This window comes from Mastacembelus armatus, chromosome 14 (assembly GCF_900324485.2).
Source record: "Mastacembelus armatus chromosome 14, fMasArm1.2, whole genome shotgun sequence".
In the NCBI taxonomy this organism is placed as follows: Eukaryota; Metazoa; Chordata; class Actinopteri; order Synbranchiformes; family Mastacembelidae; genus Mastacembelus; species Mastacembelus armatus.
In genome coordinates this window covers 17,905,447-17,925,200 of record NC_046646.1, presented here as the reverse complement: position 1 = coordinate 17,925,200, position 19,754 = coordinate 17,905,447, and the positions used below count along the sequence as shown (strand labels likewise).

General features: G+C 42.5%; 1 protein-coding gene across 1 annotated transcript; it reads right to left on the bottom strand.

Moving 5' to 3' along the window:
- Window positions 1-1,397: 1,397 nt before the first annotated feature.
- On the bottom strand, window positions 1,398-11,939 carry LOC113143129 (ubiquitin-like protein 3). Its single transcript, XM_026328599.1, has 6 exons — window positions 11,909-11,939; window positions 11,731-11,759; window positions 6,126-6,234; window positions 4,233-4,319; window positions 3,253-3,330; window positions 1,398-1,562 (listed from the first exon to the last, which is right to left on the bottom strand). Exons 1-6 carry the CDS (start codon window positions 11,937-11,939, stop codon window positions 1,510-1,512), a joined length of 387 nt encoding a protein of 128 aa, XP_026184384.1. The 3' UTR covers window positions 1,398-1,509.
- Between the last annotated feature and the right edge of the window lie 7,815 nt (window positions 11,940-19,754).

The window sequence follows — 19,754 nt, the reverse complement described above, 5'->3', positions numbered from 1 at the left end:
AAATAAAAATACAGTCTGTCGATGATAAGGGAGGTTCTGCTGCTGTTAAGCACAAGACATTGTCAGCGAGTGACCGTGAACTGGCTAGAAGCTAACCGTTTACACAATCAGACTAAACACCAATATACTGTATATCAACAAGGTCTAGAGTCATCATGATCTATATAAGATTCATATTAAATATATTCTACATGTTACTTTAGTTTGGAACATTACTTCCATTGGAAAAATATAAAATAAAACAAAACATTTTATACATTTTTTAATCTGATGAAGGAGTACATGTTTCTGTTGTGCAAAATGGACTTAATGCAGAGAGAGAATTAAGGAAAGAGTAAAAAGCGAATTAAGACAAATAACATTTTTATTCATTTCTCTGCTTGGACAGCCATTGTCAGAGAGATCATTCACACCACTGCTGAAAAAGGAGCACAACAAGCCTTTCCTTGGAGAGAAGGATGGAACGTCGGTGAGGGGAGAAAACTGACATGATGTTTTATTAATCACAACACTGGTCGGTCAGTAATATGCATGGACTGTCAAAACACAGTCACAAATGTCATGGACAAACAAATAACCAAAACAAGACCACCAACACTGGTTGTTTGTCTATTTGTTTGCTTGTTAGATTTTGTTTTGGCTAAAATATGACAACTGAAAGAGTCGGATGTGTTGGTCTACACAGCACTCTGCAGACAAGAAAAGGAAAAATTCTCTGCATGTGGCCCTAGAGGTCACAGGCAGAGGAGGGCAGTAGGAAGGACACAGGTGTGTGTATATGTGCGCGTCCTGGTCTGAGTTCTGTGTTCAGGCACATCTAAACTTTATCTGCTGCACTGATGGAGATCACACAAGCACATATGGTTGGATGTTTGGAAAGGGCGTCATTGTGAGTGTGTTTGTGTGTGTGTGTGTGTGTGTGTGTGCGTGCGTGCGTGTGTATTCGTATGTTGGTGAGTTAGTGGTTAAAATTCTCAGCCGTCTGCAAGAAAAAACAAGGCCACACGCACAAGCTTGGGCACTGCATTACTATGACAACCAGCTAGAATGAGAAGCCAGTTATAAAGTGACTTTTTACCAGACCAGCTGAAGATAATGCATGTATGTCTGTTGTATTTGTGTGCATGTGTGTGTGTGTGACTGAAGGCTTACAAAAGTGTGCAGGAAACAAAGGAAAAACACATGCAAATCCAGCTCCTTCCCCTAATTTTCAGTAATGACAAAAAATCAAGTACAACAAAGGAATCAACTATTGATAATCAATTTCCTGCTCTGCATTCTGTGTCCTGGATCAGCCTAAGCCTGCTGTCTTCCTATGTATGTGTGAGTGTGTACACCAGTGCGGAAAGAAAAAAAAACATAAGAGAGAGTGTGTGTTTGTGTGTGTGTATCTGTATACATATGTGCATTATGGGCAGGCTCCAGGACAGGGGACAAGCTCATTAGGTCCAGGACGTTGAGGGCGAGAACAGATGAGAAGGATGGAGGGCTGGTGGTGGAGGTGTGTATTTACAGAATGACACAGCAGTTACTCTCCCCAGTCTTCTCTCTGTTCCTCTGACCTGGGAACACACACATAAGCACACAAACATCATCATCATGACAACCAATGTTTCTACACCCAGCAAAATAGAATTTCAAAACTTTTATTTTAAAATTAAAGGCCAGTTTCACAAATTGTAGACTGGTCTACAGAATTAAGCCACTATATCCAGTTTAAGATGTTACTAAAACACAATTACATATTAAATCCCTTGTCTTACAAAACAAAAAAAAACAACTCTGCAGAGAAACCAGCTGCATGTGCAGCCTAAGCAGGTTGTACTGCAGTGAAGTTAAGAACTTTCTGTCATCGCTATTTTCTCTGAAATCACGTATTTTAAATGCTGATGTAGTTGATGATAGTGCACAGCTGTTTACCAGGTGTTGGCTGTGATGCAGTTTTGTAGTTTTTCAACTGCAAAGAGGTTTAAGATTTAATGTTCAGGCATTTCACTGTGCACAGCGCTCTCTACAGAAAGCAGCTTCAAACACGACATGTACACAAAACCATTTTAAAATTTAAATGGCTTACTGCATATGCATTTTTACATTATCTCAATAAAGGCCCACTTTATTTTCCATTCAGTCTAGTTTAACTTACAGAGTTTTATATAAGCAAAGACCGAATGCTAAAATATTTACCACCAGATGGTAATCTCAGAATTAAGACTTATGATTCAGTCCAACAAGTCACACCATGAAAATGTGGTTTCCTTACAACTGACAAAAAGGAAATATGTAGCTCTGTTTGACAATCATATGAAGTGAGAAATGTGAAGGGAAGTAAGGGAACTTTGCCTTGTAATTATTCTTCCATAAGGTACTGTTCTTTTTCTGGGCTAGTGATTACTGTAGTGATTAATCCTACCAAAGAAAATCAATAACTAACTATAACTTTGAGCAACCAGTGAACTGTTTATCTGAACCAAGGGCATAGGTTTAGTGATGTATGCCTGATGGCCAAAATAAACTGTTGCGTATATGCACTTCAGTTCCAGCTCTCTTTTCTCTTCCATATGCACACCTGTAAACACAGGTGGCAGACCCATAATCTTGTTTGAAATTATATTCCAGATCATGTAACAAACTTACTGCATTTTTTTTATTCATCTCATTAACATACAGACATTAGACCTCATCTATGAGACTTTGCTCCTGTGTGCAGGTAATCAATAATCCATAACACGGTTTGAAATTAAGGGTTGTCAAGTCCTGGTTGAGTATCCCCCAAATTCCAAATATTCTTCATGAAAACAAACATTTTGCACGAAATGCACAAACCCGGCAGTGTTGCACAGACCTGAAGGATAACACTGGAGTTAAAATGGCAAGATCATAATTGAGATCATAATTCAGCAATATCTTGACACTGCTAAAGACACGTCCCTACTGTCCAGACCGGAATAAGCCTATAATGTGAACTTTTTGTTAGGCATAATTCCACAGCTTAGCTTCTCCATACATCTCCTCCTTCTGCACAGTCACAACAAGGAGAACTGTCACATAATAAGATTTATATTAACTGTACAGTATAGTCTACATGATGTGCTGTATCTTGGGGATTCACTGAAGGATAGCAATTATTTACACCAGTTCCTAAAACAGAAGGCATGTTTAGAGATAAATAATGGCTGGAAGCAGAATGTTTAAAGTTCTTCAGTGTGTGAAAGGACTTCTGAAAGGAAGTAAGGGAGACGGGGAGTCGGTTACCTTGGGAATTTGGCTCAGGCAAAGTCTCTCTGGCAACTAAATGCATCACTGTGGTCTTCCCCAAGGGCAGTTTGAGAGCTAACGGGAGGGAGAGGGAGAGAGAGAGACAGAGACAGGAGAATTAGAGGTTATTCAGTTAGATACAGTACATCTCTCTTTAAGTCATTCAACATCAATATCAGCTGACTTTTCAACTGCTTGTTGAAACAGTAGAGTACAAATGCCGCTACACTGGAAATAGTAGGGAATAGCCAGGTAATGAATCAAATAAAAAGGTGATATGTATTTCTTTGAGCATCAGTGATTTTTCATGTTTCTAAATAGTTTTTTACCATATTGCCACGTCATGTCCAACTGTCAACATTAATTTATAGCAAAACTAATGGCTATCAGTATGTGCATGAAGATCTGCACGAAGTTTCATTCTGCTCCATCTATTGTACGCTTAGTAGTACAACAAGCAGCACTGGTCCTACTGTCCTATTCAACTTAAAAAACCTACACGTACACCTTAATATTCACTCTAAACTGCAGTTGATATATTACTTGCTATACTGTAACTGTTACTCCACTAAACTACTTCTACTCTACTTCTACTAAACTACAGCAGTCAAATCAGAATTGGGTTAAATGGGACAACAAGCCTAGAAGCCAGGGAGAAGTGAAGTGAGCGGCTTAAAAAGAAAATATGTCTTTTTCTTTACACTTATGATATTCATTTCCACACACACCCTCCCTTTCTGTTTCTTCTTTATGCTGCCTGAGGTCTACTCTAATGCCAGTCTTACCCCTTTTCTATCCAGCCTCTTTCCCCTCTTTTTCTGTATTTCCTCTCTCCTCCCTTTCTCCATCAAAGCAGGCTTGTCCAGAGCACTGAGGTACCTCTGTTCCACAGCTCAGGAAAAAGATGAGAACAGCAAAGAACTTTCCGGTGACACACTGCTGTGATTTTGTGTGCATGTCTATATGGGTTTTCTCACCTCCTAGTGTTACGTTGCGATGTAGAAAACGTCCCTGGTAAATCAGCCTCAGTATGTTAGGACTGCTGACCTGCTCTTCCTCCCAGTCTGAAACAAAAATGGTAATTTCCAATAAAAGATCATCATAAATAGAACATACAATGAATATATAAAGCTTAAATAACAACATATCACAACTTTTAGGTTTTAAGAACAATAAATAAAGCCAGTTTCTGTCTAAACACCAATAATGAAGGTTCCCAGACTCTAGATTACAATTTTAAAAAGGACACAAGGAATTTAATTGTTAATGGGTTCTGACTATGCTCAGCAGAGCAAAGATGATGACAAACCACTTCTGTTTTATGTCAATGTAAGACATACAGCATGGTGAAAAGAAATCTGTCATTGCATCATGGAAAAAGTGACCAACAACCACTCCAAAGATATTTTAAGACATTTAGGGCCATTATTTTAGATCATGATATGCAGAATGTATAATATGCGGGTTTTGTGGGATGCTCTACAGAATGTGACAAAGAACCTAAGGTGTGGCTTGGGAAGAGCTGAAGACAAAAGTGACGGCATTAAATGAAAGAGAAAACAGTGAGGGAGTTGCGCAGCAGCAGAGTCTGGTCACCAGATGTTTGTCTCCAACTAAGCGTAGGGTGTTGGTGCTGAATGAGTGCCTGCTCCGGGTCTCACAGGGTTCAGATCTGTTTTCTGGGAGGAAAGCAGGGTGCTTCCAAAACTGACAGGACTGAAAGGAAAACCCGTCTTGCTGAGAAGAATCTGAGTCAATCAACATCATTTCTAATTTTCTATACAGCGTGGGCTTCTCCTAAACTGGACAATATGCACTGCACAGTGGAAAGGGTACAGTTGGTTCACATCTGAAGATGGTTTAAGGTTAGCAGTATTGAATGAATTCAATCACTAGTGTAGCAGCAGTCTGTAAACACAGGATAGCTCCACAGCTGCCTCTATCATTGTTATAAAAACATAGCCAAGACAAAGTGAGATCATCTGGTTTTCATGTGTGTTAGTAGCAAAACTATTACCAATTATGGTTTATGCACACATGCTCCAAGAGTGCTAATGCAATAATGTGATTTATTACTATATAACACATATGGGTCTAAATTTTTTATGTGCAGAATATGAGAATATGGGTCCATTCCCCCTGCAATGCTCTGCAGAATAAATGGTATAGCTAATGGCTGGATGATTTATAGGATTTACATGACATTCTGTTTCCGACCCTCTGAACAATGGAATGACCAGACATTTTGCTGTTACGTATTTCTGAATGTTTCAGTGAATAGTGCAACATAATGACATCAAGGAAATATTATGATAGTTATTAAGTAAAAACTGCCCTTGACACACAGTTCCATAGACTCTACATTGAATGCAGCACTGTGAACTGTAACTAAGTACATTGCACTTTTTCTCCACTTTATTTGTTTCACAGCTTTTTTAGTTAAAATGTGGCATTATAGATGGAACAATCCAACTATGTACAAAGGTGCTAAAATTAGCCAATGTCAGATGTAGAATCAGTCTGCATCATTAGTTTGACTTCTGATTATTCAAGTACATTCTTCTGCTTATACTAAGACACTTTTATATTCTATAGCTGAATGAAGGATTTTTAATGTAATGGTGTATTTTTAGTTTTACATTCTCTACTTATGTGAAAGATCTCAATCTTTCTTCCATCACTTGTCACAAGGGTGAGATAGCTCCTAACACCAAATCAAGGAGCTGAATGCGCCTCAAAAGCGATTTTATTTATCACAGGGACAGAGGGACTTTTACAAACCTTCACCATGTGAGTAGAAACGCTTCTGTAACTGCAGCTACTATTCAAGGAAGGGACAATCGCTGAGTTATCTGAGTGGGAATACTCACCCATCGGCCAGTTGGCGTACACGTGCTTGGCAATGTCTGCTGCCGAGTCGTTGGGGGAGAAGAGGAATTCTTTTGTCTTCCCACTGAATAAAAAAAGCCGCAGGTTAATCTGCCACAAACAAAAACAAGCTAAGTTAGAACTGTGTATGACAGATATTACTGGATGCATTAAATGTATTTCCAGCATAGTCAGTCATATGGTGATTGTAAATGTTTAATATGCACACATGAAATAATGAAAAGTACCATCTCAATCTGCAGCTCAGCTTTACAGAGCTTTATATTTAGTTTCAGCTCATTGTTTAGCTGTCGAACCTGCAACTTTGCTGTCTCAGCTCACTCGCACTGCTCTCATAGCATCAGTTTCAGAGAAAAAGCTCTGAAAACCTACAGGACACTACATGTCAGAACTAAACAGACAGACACAGTCAAATACTACCACAGTAGTACTACATTTAGCAGCTAAAGAGACAGATATATCTCTCAAGATTCAGTACAGACCAAAAACAGAACTATAACGAGAGGTTTTATTTCAGTATAATAATGAATCCTTAAATATTTCAGGGGTGAAGTGACCCTGTTGCCTGGGAACACATTCCAGTACAGTTTTCTTTTCTGTCTGTCTCTGTCTTAGTCTACAGTGGACATAAAAACACAGGCTTTCTTCCTGTTGGACTCTATAATGGCCATCAATCATTAAAGAGAGTATCTACTATAAGAGCCAACCCCACAGACCTTTATCAAATGCACTTTCTGGTGCAGCTTGCTAACTTCCTATGGCACAGGCAGCTAATGGGTACATTACAGGTCTAATAGCAGGGTTAAATTTCTTTTCTTCACAATAGCATCAAACATTCTGTCGCAGATTAATTGCACAAAGTAAAGAGAGCTGCTTAAACAGCAACACGCATAGACAAATTAATTTTATTTATTTATTGTAACTTATGTAATCCTAAAATATAATTATAAAATCCAACTATTTGCCTAACTCAACCCTATTCTGACTAAACAATTTAATTTGACCTTTTTATACACAATTATACAATTTTTCAAATGTCTTTCATTCATTGTACATTCTTTTGAAAAATAGAAAATTTGAAGTGATTTAAATTTTTTAAAGTAGAAATGTATTGCAAACACTCACTAACTGCATTTCCATTACAAATTTCTACAAAACTTTGCTATTTTCCAAATGTTGATAAAACACAATATTGACATGACAGTGTTTCCATTAAGTCATGTTATGCAACTAAAACGTTGCATTTCCTCCATTTTTCTACTTCTACTACTTCTTCCTTTTCTGCCTCCTTCTTCCTCTTTGCTGTTTTTGGTGATCACGTGACTCTTTTAATGCGAAAACAGTGTTTTTATTGCAGTTTTGCAAAATATACCCTCTTCATTACACCTCAAATACCACCTCATATAAGCGCAAAAACTTTTTTCTGAAAAAATGTTTTTTTTCCTGATTTGCAGTTTCAATTTGAAGGTTAAAAGAAACATGACTACAGTCTGAAAGCAATAAGTACATTAAAAAGATTTAACCAAATATGTTCAGTATATTTAGCATATGAAGAGAAAAACATTAATGAGTCTACTTAACATTAAGGTTTTCCAGAAAGAGAATGGCTCACAATGACTTCTAAAACATCTGGAGTCCACAGAATTACAGCGACACCAATCAATCAAGAAAATCAAGGAAAAGCTTTGTTGACAAACAAATTGATTTGACAGGGTGTACAGGCAATCACTTTACAAGTTGGTGTTTACATTTGCACAACTGTGTGGATTCAGAAAGGGGGAGAAATAAAGGCCTGGGGTTAAGGCAAGAAAGACGGGCAATTCCTCAGGAAATGAGGAATCAATGTAGTTCTAATATCAAAAATGCTGAATCTGAAATTTAATTCAGTTCTTCCACTGTCAATCATTTCTGAAACCAGAAAGGACTAGAAATCAATTAAATCTTTATAGGCTGAGAAAAACTTTTATTGATTTACCTTCCTGCACTTGGTAAATTCAGCTACAGCTACAGAGCCCTAATATACTGTGGTTTTTCATTGGATATTTTGTTCCCACTTGCAGCTTTCTTCACAGTAAAACGGTGGAGCTATTATTCAACTATGGCCTTATTTCCTGTGCTGACTGTTGTCATGGAGTGTCATTTAGGTGTTAATGCACATGGAAGATGCACATGGAGGCATTTCATAGCATCCTGTCAATATCCAACTGAAATAAAGGCAAAATGCCTCAAAACCAATTTCTAAATGTTGACCACATATGTTTAAATATATTTCATATATTTTATATATGTATATCTCTGGTGTTGAAGTATTGTTAAACAACAGTGAATGATGAGAAGGTAAAAATGAATTTTTCTGAAATATGTGATATCTTAAGCAGTGCAGACTTAACAGATTCATGTTTGATTTCATTTTGCACAACAGATAAATACATGGCTACTGCAGCAGAAAAATACAATTAATGACAAAACACCACATCATGACTGCAACTGGCTAGTAAGAAATCAATAGTAAAACATTCTAAACCTTTGTATGCTATTTTAACACTTTCCACTTTGTCAGCATAGCAGTGAATACCTTTTTGGACATACTTATGTTACTCAGCATATTGTTACAAAGTCTTTTGATACAGTTCAGCACTTCTTCTGTCTTTAAAGAGTATAAAATAGGATTGAGTAAAGGTGGTACGATGCTTGGTAAAGTCATGCTTATGATCTTGGCATCACGATCAGTGTCGTCCAAATTTGCGAAGTTAATGTACAAAATGGGAGAAAAGTAAATAGCCACTAGAATCAGATGAGAAGTGCAGGTTTTCGCAGCTTTTAGTCTTTCCTTTCGTGATGCAATCCTGCTCAGTGCTATGACAATGCAAACATATGTCAATATTATCAATATAGGAGGTAAACAGGGATTTAAAACAAAGCTAACATAAGCAATATTTGAAATTAAAGATGTGTCACCACAGGCCAGGTCCAATATTAATCTCATATCACAGTCAAAGCCTTGTATCACCAAAGAGCCACAGAAAGAATGACGATCAAATAGCCCAACGATGCATGCTGATATACTCAATAAAACAATCCACACTAACAGCAGCATTGCAGCAATAGCCAGTTTAGTCACAATACTATGGTACCTTAAAGGGAAGCAAATTGCTATAAATCTGTCATATGCCATAATGACAAGTGTCCATGACTGCACGTCTATAAAGAAATAGGCAAAAAACATGTAACTTAAACAATCCTCAAAGACAATGTCGGTCCTGTCAAACAAAAATGTGTCTAAGATTTTTGGGATGGCAGCAGTGCTCCCACACAAATCTGCTAAAGCCAGGTTGAACACAATCATGTATTTAGGACTATGAAGAGTCTTGACCAGGTAAATCACTGACATTAGGAAGACATTCCCAGCAACAGTCATGATATAGGCAAAACACAAGAAGATTAAAAAATATGTAATATGAGGGATGTTGGAAAATCCACTGAAATAAAATTTTGCAGGACGAACAAATGTGACATTAGATATGGTAGCAGCTCTCACTTTTGGGACCATTATCACTTTGAGTAGATGTAAAAAGAGAAAATACAATTTATAATAAGACATAACACAGCTGACTGATGGAAACTGTTCTAACCAAACTCACCTCAGATACTATCAAGTGTGCAGTTCCCTAAAATGAGCTGTACTGTAAGAGCCTCATCATTTATGCTTTTCTTCTGTCATTGAGAGACAGCAGAAAGGCAGGAAGCTGCATCACATGATTAGGAATCATATACTAATATATTCTATATGAAACTTCCTCATAGTATCTTTCATCAATATGTGGTTCAATACAATCAGCTCTGATTCAGCTGTTACAATTGTCAGTGGAATACAGAATAATTATTTATGGCACAGTGTAAAAACTATTCAATTTAAACCATTGTCCTCTTCTGAGAGACATGAATATTTGATAGGATTTGAGATTTAGATTGAAGAAAATCTCCCCTCTATTACACATTTTCATGTCTTCTTGCTTTTGCTTTATTTTCAGACACAAAAGACTGACATTGAAGACACTGTGACAGATAACAAGAACAAAAAATATACTGTCATTTTTCGTTCTGTAAGAAGGTATGAATAGTCTTCAACCAGAAACCACTGAAGACAAAATACGTCATAACCACCATTGTACAACTAAAACTCTGATACTTACTATTAAAAAGTTACTTATTAATAAAAGACATTACAAATCAGAATTATGTTATTCTGTGTGTGAAGTGGTTTACAACATGTTTTTCACAAGACAGCGACACAAGACGGCGACACAAGATGGCGACACAAGATGGCGATCGACACAACCAGCGAGGCACCTACAACGCCCTCAACACCAACATTACCTGACAATACCAACTCGGACAATTCTAATGTACTACTATGACTAGTAAACAATGAAATCACTAAATTAAAGCAAGAAATACGCCACCTCTCCCACGATCTACAACAGAAAGACTCTATACTAATCAGCTTCATGGACGTTGCCCTCGAACAATCGAGGAAGATCTCCTCACTTACCTTCACTCCCCAGGACACTGCCCCATGGGCCCCATCAATCTGTCCACGACCCTCCTTCGCTTCAACACCATGTCATCGGTCCTCCTGGACCGAGGTTGTGGTCCGTGGGCGGAAAAGTCATCACCACGGGTCTCCGCGTCCTTCCCTAGACCTCTACAATTGATTCGCATCTCTGTCCTGTGCCACTCCGGACCTACATACTGTTTCATCCGCTAATCAGGTACCGGATCGATCCCCGGTATCTCAACAACCCCCGTCACCCACCGAAGACGTTCAACGCTGTCACCCGCTCTTGATCCCCTCTGACGACACCCGCCGTCCCCGCCTTAGTCCGAGTGCTCCTCGCGGAGCCCGGTGCCCTGGCGGAAAATATCTCCAACCCACTCAGCTACTACATCTGTGCGCCGTAGGATTCTTCCCGAGGCAGTGCTCAGGCACACTCATGGGCATGGAACATGTAACACGTCATTCCACCGATCCTAACTGACTAAAAAGGATTTTATCTCGCTCCTCAACCTCCTAAGCACCTTTGGTAAGCCTATTTTCATTTCCGGTCCCATCCCCACGCTTGTAAGAAGCTCCAGCTGCTTCAGTAGAATCCTCAGCCTCAACACCTGGCTCAAGTCTGTCTCCCTCTCCAACAATCTCCAATTTATCGACAACTTCAACCTCTTCTGGAACTGGCCCAAATTCTTTGCAGGAGATGGCCTGCATCCTAACCACCTGGGCTGCCATATGCTTTCTACCAACATTCAACATGCAGTTCACTGTACCCCGCACGCTAACACTGGACAAACTTACATTCTGTCCCACACGACTGACTACCAGACTCCATTCAACCAATCCCCTCCATCTGGTCATCCTCCCGACCTCGGTCGAGGAAATCAGGTATACGCCTGATCAACCACTCTGTGCTAGATAACCTCCCCACAAACATGGACTCTACACCTCTCCATAACACTCGTTTTGGGCTACTTAACGTTCGCTCCCTCTCTCAAAAAGCATCCTTCATCTTTGACATTATCCTTAAACACAACCTCGACATCTTGTGCATAACTGAAACCTGCCAGCAGCCCAACAATTTCGCTGAATATAATCAGTCTATCCTCCTTGTTTTACATATCTCACCCATCCACACCTCTTGGGACGTGGTGACGGCCTCGCATTATTGTTCAACCTTAAATACAAAATATCCATCCACCCCACTGTCACCTTCCAGTCTTTCGAAGCTCTCACAGCACATATTCACGGCCACACACCAACCTTCTTGGTCACTATCTATCGCCCTTCCTGGACGAGCTGTCAGACCTCTTAGCTAACCTCAATCACCCAACATAATTCTTCTTGGTGATTTTAACATCCACTTCGACAATCCCAACACCACCACAACAAAGGACTTCATTTCCTGTCTGGAAGGCTTTGGGCTCCAACAATACATCACCTCCCTCGCACATTCCCTAGGCCACACCCTCGATTTAGCCTGCTGCTCCTCACTCTCCACCACCTCTCATCAAAAATCGAAAATACACACCAGCAATTTCCCCCCATCTGTGACACTGCAAACTGTTTCCACTGTACCCTACCCTGTCTACGAATATCTTCCCTGCTCTCAAATTTTATCATTCCACCCACCACTGTTATCTCTTCCCTGATCCTCAAATCCAAACCCTCAACCTGCAAACTTGACCCTCTACCAACCAACCTCGTCAAGCTCTGTCTCTCCTTCCTCATCTTACCCACATTATTCTTACTTCCCTCAATTCTGGCATCATACGCCCCATCCCTCAAGACAGCCATCATCACACCATTCTAAAAAAACTTGGACTCGACCCTGCCGACCCCAACAACTTCCGCCCTATCTCCAATCTCCCGTTCCTCTCCAAAATTCTCGAAAAAGTTGTACACCACCAGGTCCATGCCCACCTTTCCGCCAATAGCCTATTCAAACACTTTCAATGTGGTTTCCGCCAACTTCACAGTATTGAAACTGCCCTGGTCAAAATCACGAACGACCACCCATTAGCAGCAGACTCCGGCCTCGTCTCTATTCTCATTCTCCTTGACCTAACTGCAGCTTTCGACACCGTCTTTCACAATATTCTCCTCCATCGCCATGCCTCCGTCGGCATAGCCTGTTTGGTCCTCGAATGGTTCACCTCCTACCTTTCTGACCGCACCTAGTCCGTCCACCTCCAGAACTTCCACTCCCAGCCCTCTACTGTCAGTTGTGGCATGCCTCAGGGCTCTGTCCTGGGGACCCTCCTCTTCATTATCTATCTCCTTCCTTTTGGTAACATCTTTAGGCAACATAACATCAATTTCCATTGTTACACAGACAACACCCAGCTCTACCTCTCTGCTGCTCCACCCTCCCCCGTCTCGCCTCCCTCCCTCCTTCCTTACCTGCTTACATAATATCAGATCCTGGTTCACCCATAACGTTTTGAAACTCAACCCCAAAAAAACTGAAATTCTCCTCGTGGGCACCAGATCCACACTTTCTAAAACCGGCACCTTCTCCATTCAAATCGACAACAATACTGTCCTTCTCTCCCCCCAAGTTAACAGTCTGTGTGTCATCCTAGACCGTACTCTCTCCTTCACTCAGCATATCAATACCACTACCCGGTCGGCCTACTCCCATCTTCGTAACATTGATCGCATCCGTTCTTCACTCACCACCGATAGCACAGCCATATTCGTTAATGCCTTTGTCACCTCTCACTTGGATTACTGTAACTCACTCCTCACTGGTCTACCTCTCAAATCACTTCACAAACTCCAACTTGTTCAGAATTCTGCTGCCCGAATCATCACCAGAACTCCAACCTCACATCATATCGCCCCTGTCCTTAAACAACTTCACTGGCTCCCCGCATCCTTCCGTATAAACTATAAAATCCTCCTTCTCACCTACAAAGCCCTCCACTCTCTAGCCTCACCATACATCACTGATCTACTACATATGTGTCTTTGGATCATTCTCCCTTATGGCATCCGGACATCTCCGAACTTATCAACTTTTAAATCTTCACTTAAAACTTATCTGTTCAGTCTAGCGTTTTCCACCTAACTCTCGCAACTTGTGATCTGTTGTCCTCTAGCCTGTGATGTTCTACTACCCTCTGCTTGTAACATATTGTTTCATATTGTTGCTCTGTACCTCTGGGTTTCTGTGTTCCAGTCCACTTTAAACTATACATCGTCCACTTCTTAGATACTCTACATCTTTGCCTTCACATTTTGGCCCTCTGTTAATGTATTGCTGTTATTGTTGTTTTAATGCAGTCTGTTTTTTTTTAATAATTAATTAATTATCATTATTATTATTATTATTTAACACTCTGCTTTGCAGTGAATATAGAGGTCACCTTGGTGGAGAAAGTTATGTTGATCAGCCGATGGTTTTTACAAAGTCTCTTGATTGAGCTCAGAATTTCTTTTGTTTTTATTGAGTATATAATAGGACTGAGCAAAGATAGTATTGTGATTGACACAGCTGAGTTTATGGTCCGGTCATTAGGATGGATGTTGGCGGTCAATATACTTATGTTGGTGACTAAGAGTGGTAAAAATGCAATAGCCACAAGATTCAGGTAGTCCAAGTTTTCAATGCATTGAATCATTTCTTTCCTGATGTAAGTTTGCTAAGTGCAATGAAAACACAAACATATGATGCTGCTATCAAAACAGAAGGAGAAAATACAATTACAATTAAGACAACATATGCCATCTTCCTGTTTAAAGATGAATCATTACAGACTAGAAGATGTTTACATTAAAAGCTTTCTATTACTGAAGACCCACAGAAGGAGAAACATGAAAACATTTTTCTACTTCTACTACTTGATCATTTTCTTCCTTCTTCCTCTTTGCTGTTTGGTTATCATGTCTCTTTTAATGCAAAAAAGTGTTTCCATTGTAGTTTTGCAAAATATGCTCTCTTCAATACACCAGGAATACCACCTCACATAAGTGCAAAAACTTTTTTCCGATTTTTTTTTTTTCACACTTTCAATTCGAAAGTTACAGGAAACACAACTAAAGTCTGAAAGCAATAAGTACATTAAAAAGATTTAACCAAATATTAAGAGAAAAACATAAACCCTCTGGGATCTAAGGGTGTTTTAGGGCCCTGGACAAGTTTTGACATTTCCTGACATTTGTGCTTTTTTCAGTTGCTTTTAAATATAATAATGGCTAAAGTCTGATAACACTGTAATCAGCACAAACTGGGCTGCAATAATATGTGAGCAGCAAGTTTACAGTGGGTACGGAAAGTATTCAGACCCCTTTAAATTTTTCACTCTTTGTGTCATTGCAGCCATTTGCCAAAATCAAAAAAGTTCATTTTATTTCTCACTAATGTACACTCAGCACCCCATCTTGACAGAAAAAAACCAGAAATGTAGAAATTTTTGCAAATTTATTAAAAAAGAAAAACTGAAATATCACATGGTCATAAGTATTCAGACCCATTGCAGTGACACTCATATTTGACTCACATGCTGTCCATTTCTTCTGATCCTCCTTGAGATGGTTCTGCTCCTTCATTGGAGTCCAGCTGTGTTTAATTAAACTGATTGGACTTGATTAGGAAAGGCACACACCTGTCTATATAAGACCTTACAGCTCACAGTGCATGTCAGAGCAAATGAGAATCATGAGGTTGAATGAATTGCCCAAGGAGCTCAGAGACAGAATTGTGGCAAGTCACAGATCTGGCCAAGGTTACAAAAGAATTTCTGCAGCACTCAAGGTTCCTAAGAGCACAGTGGCCTCCATAATCCTCAAATGGAAAAAGTTTGGGACGACCAGAACTCTTCCTAGACCTGGCCGTCCAGCCAAACTGAGCAATCGTGGGAGAAGAGCCTTGGTGAGAGAGGTAAAGAAGAACCCAAAGATCACTGTGGCTGAGCTCCAGAGATGCAGTAGGGAGATGGGAGAAAGTTCCACAAAGTCAACTATCACTGCAGCCCTCCACCAGTCGGGGCTTTATGGCAGAGAGGCCCGACGGAAGCCTCTCCTCAGTGCAAGACACATGAAAGCCCACATAGAGTTTGCCAAAAAACACATGAAGGACTCTCAGACTATGAGAAATAAGATTCTCTGGTCTGATGAGACCAAGATTGAACTTTTTGGCGTTAATTCTAAGCGGTATGTGTGGAGAAAACCAGGCACTGCTCATCACCTGCTCAATACAATCCCTACAGTGAAACATGGTGGTGGGAGCATCATGTTGTGGGGGTGTTTTTCAGCTGCAGGGACAGGACGACTGGTTGCAATTGAAGTAAAGATGAATGCGGCCAAGTACAGAGATATCCTGGAAGAAAACCTCTTCCAGAGTGCTCAGGACTGCTCAGGACTCAGACTGGGCTGAAGGTTCACCTTTCAACAGGACAATGACCCTAAGCACACAGCTAAAATAACAAACGAGTGGCTTCGGAACAACTCTGTGACCGTTCTTGACTGGCCCAGCCAGAGCCCTGACCTAAACCCAACTGAGCATCTCTGGAGAGACCTGAAAATGGCTGTCCACCAACGTTCACCATCCAACCTGACAGAACTGGAGAGGATCTGCAAGGAAGAATGGCAGAGGATCCCCAAATCCAGGTGTGAAAAACTTGTTGCATCATTCCCAAGAAGACTCATGGCTGTACTAGCTCAAAAGGGTGCTTCTACTCAATACTGAGCACAGGGTCTGAATACTTATGACCATGTGATATTTCAGTTTTTCTTTTTTAATAAATTTGCTAAAATTTCTACATTTCTGTTTTTTTCTGTCAAGATGGGGTGCTGAGTGTACATTAATGAGAAATAAAATGAACTTTGGCAAATGGCTGCAATGACACAAAGAGTGAAAAATTTAAAGGGGTCTGAATACTTTCTGTCATGAGGCGGCGGGACTCCCTTCCTGTTTTTATTTTTTCACTACTACTCCTACCCTCTCCTTTCCTCCAGCCCTTTTCCCTCTCAGGGCTTATTGTTCACAGGTGCGCGAGGCAAGATGACTCTCCAATCAGCAATCACCTTCCGACAATAAGAAGCCTGGTTCCCTCCGGTCAGATCGCCAGTTCGTTGTCAGACTTTCCCGGTAGCTAAACAACCGATTATTGTTTTGACGGCTTGGCAATTCCCAGTCTAACGACTTACCTCCTCTCCAGGTTTTCCAGCCTCGTCTCGCCACCTGTGGAGATCCCCGCCTCGACCGACTGCCATCGGGCGACTCATCAGGGGCCACCGCCCCGTTTCAGTTCCTCAGCACAATAAACTCTGTTCTGTTTGGCATCTGCTCGTGGGTTCCTGCTTCTTCGCTGATACGCACGCACACCGCCCTGACAGAACGAACTGGCCATGATGGACCCAGCGGATACCAAGCCAGAACCATTTTCTCTGGCTTCGGACCTGCAGCAGGCACTCCGGCGCCAGGGGGCACTTCTGGGCGAACACGACCGGGCCCTACGAGCGGTAATGGAGACGAATCATCAGCTCCTTCAACACATGGCGCAAGTGACGGAACAGATGTGCGCTCTGACCGCTCGCCTGAACCCTCCGGCCCTTCAGCCGGAGGCCGACACCTCAAGTTCAAGCCGGTCCAGTGCTGCAGTCCTCCCGGGCCCCCCGCGGGACACGCCTGTACCAGATCCCTCTCCTTTCTCAGGCGACCCAGATAAGTGCCGCAATTTTATTTTTCAATGCACGAATGTGTTCAAGGCTCGTCCCACTAGCTTCACCACTGACCAGTCCAAGTTACTTTATTTTTCTGGATTATTAAGGGAGGAGGCTCTTACGTGGGCCCAGGCGGAACTCACCGCTCGCCCCTCAGAGACTCAGACTTTTGAACAGTTTTTAACCTCCTTCTGCCAGATTTTTGACTACGCAGACCATGCAGGGACAGCGGTTAAGAGACTGCTGGCTCTCCGCCAGGGAGCACGGCGGGTGGTAGAATATGCTATAGAGTTTAATACTTTGGCTTCGGCCGTGAACTGGGGAAATAGAGAGCTAATGGGGGTTTATGTTCAGGGACTAAACGGAGACATCAAGGACCTGTTGGTGGGGCGAAGTGAGGAGCCCTCCCTCAGTGCTCTGGTATCCCTTACCGTTACCCTGGACAACCAGCTGCGGGAACGACGGAGAGAGAGAGAGGGGGAGCCGGGATGGAGACGGAGGCGCACCGGCACCCACGGCTCCGAGACCCCAGCAGCGGTCACGCCTTCCCTGATAACCTGCCCTGCGGAACCAGAGGAACCGATGCAGCTGGGTCGCGGCAGACTTAGCCGTGCTGAGCGGCAGCGGCGTCTCCGCCAGGGATGTTGCCTGTACTGTGGCTTGAAAGATCATCTCGTCGCCAACTGCCCTAGTTGCCCGGGCGCCCCAAAAGCACCGGCTCGCCAGTAGGCGTGGGGATAATGGCGAGCCCACTTAAGAGCCCCACTTGTAATTCCCGTTTGCTATTACCAGCAGTAGTCACGATTGGAACCCGGACTCATTCCATCTCGGCTCTGATTGACTCTGGAGCTGAGGATAATTTTTTAGACACGGGATTGGCTGACCAATTGGGCATACCGCAGCAACCCCTCTCGATGCCGGTCCAGGTAGAGGCGCTGGATGGGCGGCCATTGGCACGGGTCACTCACTCAACTGCGCGCCTTCCCCTGCTCCTGTCGGGCAACCACAGAGAGGAGATTAGTTTCAAGCTCATCCCGTCTCCCGTGTCACCACTAGTTTTAGGTCACCCGTGGTTAAAACAGCATAACCCACACATAGATTGGGAACAAAATAAGATCACGGGGTGGAGCACCCTCTGCCATGCCACCTGCCTCCGATCCGCGCAGTTCCCCGCCGGGCCCACAGGGGTCGCTAGTGAGCCATCTCCGGACCTCTCCGGCGTACCAGGTTGTTATCACGATCTGGCAGAGGTGTTTAGCAGGGATAGGGCCGTTTCCCTTCCTCCACATCGGCCATATGATTGCGCCATCGACCTCCTCCCGGGGGCTCCCCTGCCTTCGAGCAGATTGTACAGTCTGTCTCGCCCCGAGAGAGAGGCGATGGAAAAGTATATTCGAGACTCCCTAGCGGCGGGTCTTATCCGACCCTCCTCCTCTCCACTCGGCTCAGGGTTCTTCTTTGTTGAAAAGAAAGATAAGACCCTTCGTCCCTGCATAGATTTCCGTAAGGTCAACGAGATCACCGTTAAGAACCGCTATCCCCTGCCGCTGCTCACTTCAGCTTTTGAGGTCCTGCAGGGGGCAGTAGTGTTCTCCAAATTAGATTTACGAAACGCCTACCATCTAGTCCGAATACGGGAGGGAGATGAATGGAAAATGGCGTTTAAGACGCCACTCGGGCATTTCGAGTACCTGGTTATGCCATTCGGTTTAACTAATGCCCCGGCCGTTTTCCAATCTCTAATCAATAACGTGCTAAGGGATTACCTGCATCAGTTTGTTTTTGTTTACCTAGACGACATCCTTATTTTTTCCCGTTCACTGACCGAACACCGTCGCCATGTCTGCCTCGTTCTCCAGCGCCTCCTCGAGAATCGGCTCTTTGTGAAGGCTGAGAAATGTGACTTCCACTGCTCGGAGATCACATTTCTCGGTTTTATCATCGAGGCAGGAAGGCTCCGACCAGACCCCTGTAAGATTGCGGCGGTAGTAAACTGGCCGCGACCCAGGAACCGGCGGGAGCTCCAGCGCTTCCTGGGGTTCGCTAATTTCTACCGCCGTTTCATAAGGAATTACAGCACCCTGGCTCAGCCTCTCACCCTTCTCACCTCCACCAAGATCCCTTTTGGCTGGACCCCGCAAGCAGAGACGGCTTTCCATGCCCTTAAGCTCCGCTTCACATCCGCCCCAATCCTGATCCAACCGGACCCCCGGCGGCAATTCATTGTCGAGGTGGATGCCTCCGATGTAGGGGTCGGGGCGGTCCTCTCCCAACGCTCCGAGGAGGATCACAAGATGCACCCCTGCGCCTTTATGTCCAAACGCTTGTCACCCGCGGAACAGAACTATGATGTGGGCAATCGTGAGCTGCTGGCAATAAAGTTGGCGTT

What these genes read in the sequence shown, in the direction of transcription:
- LOC113143129 (XM_026328599.1), bottom strand. Translation starts at nt 11,939, where the DNA reads ATGTGCTGTGAGAGCTTCGAAAGACTGGAAG. An exon ending in GAGCTTCGAAAGACTGGAAG is followed by an intron (nt 11,760 to 11,908) that starts GTGACAGTGGGG and finishes GGCTGCTGGCAG; the next exon opens with GTTTCAGTTATGCACAAGAT. An exon ending in GTACGCCAACTGGCCGATGG is followed by an intron (nt 4,320 to 6,125) that starts GTGAGTATTCCC and finishes TTTTTGTTTCAG; the next exon opens with ACTGGGAGGAAGAGCAGGTC.